The following is an 8,533-nucleotide window of genomic DNA, read 5'->3' on the forward strand; positions in this document are numbered from 1 at the left end:
CCAACTACTGACAAAGTAGCTACTTTGGGAGAGACAAAGCCAATTGGAGTGAAGGTGTGTCGAGCATTAACGTGGGATAGTTACTCATTTATGACATTAAAAGGTGGAGTGTCCTTTTAGCTCCTTTATAATCTATAGATTTGGAAGCATTACAGTCACATTAGGGCTATAAGATCCTAATTAAGATTACTGCTGAGGCAAGCCATTAATTAGTGAAGTTCAAGCTTACCTGAATATCTCGCATTATATGACTGTCGAGAAATGGTCTTATATTTTGATTAAGACGGCCGTGCTCAATACTTTGCTCTATGGAAGATTAAGACTATAGCAGGTTAAAGGAATAGGCCACCGTTTTTTCCATACTGAGAGATGTTCTTACCTGAGTTTAGACAAGTTGATGCCTAACCGTCTGGTCTTCATGCATGCGCTCAGTCACGCAAAAAGACTGAAGATGTTGTTAGCATTTAGCCTCTCCTCTATGGGGCTGAATGGGGGTGAAGTTAGAAGCGATCAAGCTCTTCCACGTTTCCCCTATTAAAATACAATAAGGCGTAATCATACCTTTGGAGCTCTTCGATGTCTGTGCAGTCAAAGTGCTCCTAAGGTATTATTACGCCTTGCAATATAGTGACCCTTTTATCCATTTAGAAATCGACATGGTTAATTTTGTGCAACTACACTTGGATCGTGTAACTGCTCACCGTATTTAAATAGGGAAAATATGGAAGAGCTTGGTGGCTTCTAACTTCACAACCATTCAGCCCCATAGAGGAGAGAAGGAGAGGCTAAATGTTAACAACATCTTTGATCATTTTGCCTTACTGAGCACACGCATAAAGACCAGACAGGTACGCATCAACTCGTCTAAGCTCAGGTAAGAACGTATCTCAGTATGCAAAAACAGTGGCCTATTCCTTTAAGAGGACCAAATGCCTATTATGTTATTAGTTTCTTGTATAGTAGATTTTTATGCATGTTTTTTCCACTAACATGGATAATGTTAGCGTAAAAAGTAACATTAGGAGAGTTGACTTAAATATATATCCTGAGACTTTCATAAAATGTTGTGCTACGACTGGAAGATTTTTGTTGCTATTCTGTATTTTCTGTGATCTGCTTCTCCCAGCCTACAAAGCCAACAAAATAGACCAGGGCAAGCCATTTCCTGCCCCCCAAATTACTTACAAGGCAACATTTTTAATACTTTGTTTCGTCAGCATGGATGCTTTTCCGTTTGCATTATACTCTCTAACTGTGTCGTAAGCGTTTTTCACAACAACCGCACCGGCAAGTCCCAGCTCGCCACAGTGGAAAAAGCCTACTGAGAGTTTGAGCTGAACACCTGGCCCCAGCCTGACCTGTTGTTAGTGAATTCAATCTCAGGAAAATGGCAGGCTTGTTGCAAGGACAGCTCCCCTTCTTTTACTCTCACTCCATCTGCTCAAGACCAGACACAGTGCAGAACATTATTCATGCTTCTGTCTTTCTTGTAATGTCTGACATGCAAGATTTTACCCATGTTATACAAGATGATTCTCACTGTTCCAAGTCCTAGTGAAAGTGTTAATATGACACAGAACCTGCTCCAGTTTTGATCCTTAAAGGAGCTTTACCTGATTTTACTTTGAGAAACTGTATTGTAAACTCAAACACTTGCATGAAATTACACAATATTTGAATACATCTCATGAACTTTCAGGCTATTTTTCCAGCATTTTTATGAAAGTGACCCTATAAAGTGACCCTGCAAGTTGTGTCTATAAACTTGTCCCTGTAAAGAATGTGAATGCTACAAATATATAAGGAAAGTTACAAAAGAGTTTGGACCACATCTAACATTTTAATTTCAATCAATCAATCAAACTTTATTTATAAAGTGCTAGGTATCATAAAGTGTTTTACAGATTACAACATTTAAAACAATACGCCTGGCACAACCTCCCATATATGTACATTTATATATTAGGATTAAATAAATAGATTAGTCAGTTAAAAGCTAAGCTAAAAAGGTGGGTCTTGAGCCTGCTCTTAAAAACATGAACGATCTCTGCAGCCCTGAGCTCCTCCTCAGGTCGTTCCAGAGGCCAGGACCGTAATACTGGAAAGACCCCTCACCATGAGTCTTTTTGTTGACTTTAGGAATAACTAGGAGACGCCTGCCGGAGGAGCGAAGCGGCCGTGAAGGTTCATAAGGTAAAGCAGTTCTGAAAGATAAGAAGGACCAAGACCATTAAGACATTTAAAAAAACATTAAAAGAACTTTAAAATCGATCCTGAAACACATGGGGAGCCAATGCAGCGATTCTAAAACCGGTGTAATGTGGTCCCACCTCCTGGTCTACGTCAGGACACGAGCTGCTGAATTTTATAAAAGTTGTAGACCTGAGATACTCTTTTTGGGAAGACCAGAAAGCAGGGCATTACAGTAGTGGATACGACTGGTGATAAAAGCATGCATGAGCGTCTCCGTGTTGGTAATTTAGTGGACAGGACAGGAACTTCTACATCACCGTGGACCACAACCTGATCATCAAGCAGGCGCGTCTGTCCGACACGGCCAACTACACCTGTGTGGCCAAGAACATCGTGGCCAAGCGCAAGAGCTCCACCGCCATGGTCATCATCTACAGATTTCCCATCAACCAGTGCTCCTCCTGTGACCAAAACAGTGAAGATGGCGACCGCGACACAACGATCTTTCGCCAAAGAAAAAAAAAAGAGTGGTGCGCACTGAATGGGTGCTGCTGCCGGATGCTCTCTCATCGAATGCAATTTCTCCATCTGTGAGATCAATAAAGTACCATCTTATCTTATCTTAGTGGCTTCCTCTTTCATTGTTTGCAATCAAAAAAATCAGGTATGGGGCCTTTAAGTCCAGAGTCATTTCTCCACGATTACACTTTGTTGGAGGTGGAGATATGCAAATAAACAACATGCTTTTATTGTATATGCCATTGTCGACTGTCAATCACTGCCTTTTATTGATGTAGATCTTTGACAATCTTGACATTTTGAGACAATACAGTTTCTGCGGCTGTTTTGACTGTCGTGTAGGTCAGCGATACTACTTCTTAAAAACTGTACTCAGCAATACTGTTTTTGGTGAATGAGGAGACAATCAAATTGCTGAAGGACAGTTTTTTTTTTTTACAAACCCCAGCTGTAAACATAAGATGCATTTCACCACAGCTGCAAAATTTAGAAGTGGAAATGTCATCATTTTTAGCGGGTTGACAGGAGCAGATCAGGCAGAGGACTGAGGGATGTGAAGTGCCAGGCTTCCTGTCAGACTTGTACCTTTTCCACAGGGCGCCTCTGCACTGTTATTCTGGTGATGCACTTCTCATAAAAGCTCGTTCTGAATCATATTGAACATATTGTGCGTGTAGACTGTATGGATCTTTATTGTCTTTTTCATGGTGATGTTATTTATATGGTAATGTGTGCCCATGAGAAGTGGGATTGACCTCCATCTACAGACGCATGTCGTTTTTTTCTCTGCATATTGATTTCATGCAGTCACATAAATATTATAGACCTTTACTTTTAGACAGGTTAAAGACAAACACATGAAAACCACAGTGTTGATGTACGATCATTGTACATGCGACGGAAATTATGGCAAACACCGAAAAGGACAAAGGTGGATTAGATTTACGGCTGGTCGTGTAAATAGAATTCACCTCGAGTTTCTTCAGTAAAGGGTTCCTAATCCCCTTCCAAAAAATGTTGTTGTATTTTTGTATTATCTTAGCTACATGGAGGGGCGGACTGGGACTGAAAAACAGCCCTGGACTCTGACCAGCCTGGCCCAAATTAGCTTTTTATTATTATTTTGTTGACTGGTATCATCAGCAAAAAGAACGGGAAAGGTGGTCGTAGAAACAGAAGCAAAATCATTAATATAAATAATGAATAATAATGGTCCCAAAACTGAACCTTGTGGTACACCATACTCCACGGAATCCCTTTTAGATTCATGTTTTTTTATACTGGGCTTTACCCAAATCTAAAAGCTTCTCGGCTGGAGAGCAACAATGTAACGCCTCATTTGAAAGCTAAGACCTACAAAAGTGATGGAAACTTTTCGTTACGTCGCCACATTTTTGTCACATTTGTCACAGTTTTTTTAATTACTTTTTCTATCATTTTTTGTTGTGTTTTTTTTGTCAGTGTTTTTCGCATGTTTTCATCCTCTTTTTCTCGCTATTTTGATGCTTTTCTTTTCAGCTTTTAGATTTGGGTAAAGCTCGGTTGAGGCAGGACTGGTGGCCCCAGAGCCAGTGGCCCTTCTGTGCTCTTCCAGAATGGACATATGGCCCAGTCCGCCCCTGGATACATGTGCAACCTCTGCAATGACAGTAATTTGCAAACAAGTAATAAATATGCCAATTATGTCTTACTTTGGTCCTGGTTGTACAAAAATAAATATTCATATAACCCAGAAATGTGGACAATTGCATCTTGACAATTAACATTCACACTACAATACCACCTTTCCCGCCTCAAGCACCTTAGGAATGATTATTATTCTGAACATTTTCGACTATTTTTTTTCCTCTTTAGGGCAAATTGATTTTTTTTTTTATGTGGGCACCAAGTGTAGCATGTCCACTTCTCAGACTCAAGCTTATTGTTACAAGAAAGGCAACTAAACCCCAATCTTCAGAGTAACTATAACAGCTGTAACACATAAACACGCCTTGTCTCGTGAGCTGAGCAGCAGAAGATTTGATGGACGTTTTCTCAAGATTTCCTCGCGCACGTTTATACAAATAATGGAGCATTTCTTTCAAAAATAATAAATAAATAATAGACTGATACGTGGAAGGGGGGGAGGAGGGGGTGAGACAGCTGTGTGCAGGGGGCGGGGATAACTGCTCCGGTTCAACAGATGCTGATGAATCTGTCCGCGGACAGTGCTCGGCCGGTGCGCATAGTGTGTAGTATTTTAGCCGGAGCGGGAACCGATTCACGAGAACTGAAAACATCGCCGAAGCTCCTCGAGGAACAGCAGACGGAGAGCGCGTTTAGAATTGCCGGTAAGTTTTTGTTTTTTGTTTCCAGCGCTATATGCATTCAGTGGGATTAAGAGAGCGCGTGGCAAAGTTTACCTCTGTTTATTTATAGCCATCATTAGGCTATAGCGGGGCATTTTCAGTAAGAATGGCTTCACATAGTAACGCTGGCATAATACTGGGCAAAGTTATTATTTAGGCTGTGTGACCCACTTTACATAGCCACATCGAATTTTGCATTAAAGTGCCCATTGATTTTGATGGATTAAAGAGGACATTTCGCCTGCGTTTCTTAATCCGTGCTGAAAGTTGTTGCAATCACAGCTGTGCCACGTGCGTTCTTCTTGGTCACTGAGAAATGCGCACGTAACCAACTTGCCCGGTTGATTTGATGAATGGATCGATAGAATTTCACTCCATTCCACGTTGCTTGTCATTGTCAGACAGGAGTCACCTTTATAAGGCTATTTCCCTGAATCTAGGCCACTGTATTCTGCCACTTGTGTGTCTGCGACCACAGCATATGGGACGAGGGGGAAAAAAAGATTGCAGTAGATCCCATTGTGTATTCGAAAGCAGGTGTCGATCAGATTTAGTGTGGAACAACAAGGTAGTTTGGCTGAGGTATATCAGCAGAGAAAATTGCCTCAAAACACCTCTTTAGCCCGCTGAGAGATGAACTACCATCCTTTCATGTGAAGCCATAATAAATAATGTCATAACTGTTTTGCTTTGCCTTTTGTGCCTCCCAGATTATAGACAAGAGATACTAACAGCCAGACTCCTGCTGCCTTATTTTTCCAGCTTTGCGACTTACTGACACAGTTGGACGTAGACTGGATTGATATTCTTGCTGATAATAGTCCAGTGGACAAAAGCGGGGTATCGATCCTTAGCCGCATCTCTACAATGCACCCACTTCACTTCTCCCACTGAGTGTGATTGAGGGGCTGTGACACCATGGGAACATAAACAACAGAGAGAAATGGGATGAGCGCGTGTCATTGATTGTCATTTGAAGCTTTCCGTCTGTGGTTTTTAAAGCAGTGACAAGGATGACAAGAAACAGGGATAGTTGTTTTTTTTTGTATCAAATGAATACATGGTGTTTTTTAAACCTTTAGTAAAATATCAGCACTGTACCATCATGATCATATCTGTGCTATCTGGCAACGATGATAAGAGATTCATTTTCTCAAAGGAATTCATTATAAAGCATCGTCTCTTTATTTGAATGAGCAGAGATGGTGTGATTTTTATTGCACATGTGGTGTTGTTTTACAATGTGTCTTTGCCAAATCAGATAAAGCCGCTTAAATCCATTTCATAGTCTGCCGATTTACCCACTGACCCTTTTTCCCCTTTAAAAAAAAACATCATAATCTTCTGCTGTCAGCGATTATTCTCATTGCATGTACAGGGAGGGAAAGAACGTGATCCACTTGCAGAAAAAAAAAACAGAAATAGTGGAAAAATGGTATGCCAATAAGATAATCCTTTATTGATCTCACAAGGGAGAAATTCACTTGTTACATTCGGCTCTCAATACGATCACTCAGGGTGTGCAGGAAATGTGCAAATAGTCAACCTGTTACCTGCCGTCTCCTCTATCCATCCATCCATCCATCCATCCATCCATCCATCCATCCATCCATCCATCCATCCATCCATCCATCCATCCATCCTCCTCCATCCATCCATCCATCCATCCATCCATCCATCCATCCATCTCCTCCATCCATCCATCCATCCATCCATCCATCCATCCATCCATCCATCCATTTTCTTCCACTTGTCCGTTGCCGGGTCGTGGGGCCGCTGTTGGAGCTGCCCAAATCACATTGCACCAGCCCCTTATGGATCCTCCTGCAGGTGGTGGGTCCACAGAAGGACATAAACAATAATAAAAGGAAAATAAAATAAAAGTTAGAACAGACAATAAAAAGAAGATCAAGGTCAGTGCAAGCCAAATATGAATGGTTGTAGTATAGTCTAGTTAGTATTTCTAGCTTATGTTATTATTTTTTTTGAAAGGTTTTTATTTATTTTTATAGATAAAAATAATGCTGAAAAATAATTGACATAAAATGAAAATGCCTTCTTTTTTCCCTGTTCTTTTCAGATTGTGCTGTGGTGCCGCTGTGTTCAGGTTGAGCGGCTGAGGGCTATGGTGAGGCCATGTGCACACGCTGGTGTGTGGAGAGACGCGCCAACATCAGCACAAATACAGCACCGAAAATTAAAGGAGTTTCCTGGTTGCATCTCTTGTCCCTGTGCTTGGTTCTGTGGGAACCAGTGTGTTCTCAATGTCCAGAGAGCTGCAGCTGCCAATGGGACACGGCTACAGTATCCTGCACAGATGCAGGACTCCATGAAGTCCCAGAAGGCATTCCCCTGGAAACTGTTTCCCTACATTTGGAGCGCAACTTCATCCGGACCATTCCCGAAAATGCCTTCAGCGAGCTGGTGCACCTGCGGGACCTGTATCTCTCCCACAACCGCCTTGACTCGCTCTCCACCGGAGCCATGCGCCATCTGGGCCCAGAGCTGCGACTCTTGGACTTGTCTCACAACCAGCTGAGGCAGGCCAGCAGGGAGGACTTTGGCTCCACTCGAGCCAAAACACGCCTGTACCACAACCCCTGGCACTGTGACTGCAGCCTCCAAGAGCTCATGGAGACCATCAATCTAGAGCCAGAGACCGTCAACGGCATCATCTGTGAGAGCTCAGTGCGAGGCGTGGGCGAGAGCAGCCGCTGGGACGATCCCAGCTCATTGGGCGAGCACGCCGGACAACCTATAGTTAAACTGTTGGATTCTGGGGTGAACTTCTGCAGCCTGCAGAGGAAGACCACTGATGTTGCCATGTTGGTGACCATGTTTGTGTGGTTCTTCATGGTCATTGTGTATGTGGTCTACTACGTGAGGCAGAACCAAGCCGAAGCCCGGAGACATTTGGAATATCTCAAGAGTTTGCCCAGTCCAAAAAAGACCCCGACAGAGACAGATACACTCAGCACTGGCTTTTAAGTTTTCTCTGAACATGCTCTCCGACTGAGACCTTAGAAATACTGTCCACTGTGGTGACATTTTGTGACTGCAAAATGTATCTGATGAACTTTCTTCTTCATTGGATATTTTTTTTTGCCAATGCCGTTATCTTTTGATGGATATTCTTTGTTGTCATCCCATCACAAAAAAATACAAGAGCATCGAAATGGAAGATGAACGGATAAAATATTGATGTCCAAAAAGTAAAAGAACCTTATATAACCTTGCACTGCCCTCTGTAGGTCCTCTTCACTTACTTCTATCTTTCTCTTATTTGGACTCTTTGACTAGTCGACCCTTAGTTGGAAGCTTGAAAGCCACTAATCAGATGGAGTGTGAACGTCGTGTGTGTCCTCGTCCAATTCTGTTTACTAGCCGTGTGCCTTTCTGTGGTAGAGTCTGGTGTTGTTGTTCGCTGTGTCACTTTGAATCATTTCTGTTGAAGCTTTCCCCCAAACACTGTA

General features: G+C 42.3%; 1 protein-coding gene across 1 annotated transcript; it reads left to right on the forward strand.

Moving 5' to 3' along the window:
- The first annotated feature begins 4,917 nt into the window (after positions 1–4,917).
- LOC306979710 (leucine-rich repeat-containing protein 3-like) lies at positions 4,918–8,331 on the forward strand. The gene is made up of 2 exons (XM_079578805.1): positions 4,918–5,042; positions 7,141–8,331. Exon 2 carries the CDS (start codon positions 7,197–7,199, stop codon positions 8,046–8,048), a length of 852 nt encoding a protein of 283 aa, XP_079434931.1. The 5' UTR covers positions 4,918–5,042; positions 7,141–7,196; the 3' UTR covers positions 8,049–8,331.
- The last annotated feature ends 202 nt before the right edge of the window (positions 8,332–8,533 follow it).

The sequence above is a fragment of the Gobius niger genome (genome assembly GCF_951799975.1).
Source record: "Gobius niger genome assembly, chromosome: 20".
Classification (NCBI taxonomy): Eukaryota; Metazoa; Chordata; class Actinopteri; order Gobiiformes; family Gobiidae; genus Gobius; species Gobius niger.

Coding starts and splice junctions, on each gene's coding strand:
- LOC306979710 (XM_079578805.1), top strand. CDS start 7,197: ATGTGCACACGCTGGTGTGTGGAGAGACGCGCCAACATCAGCACAAAT.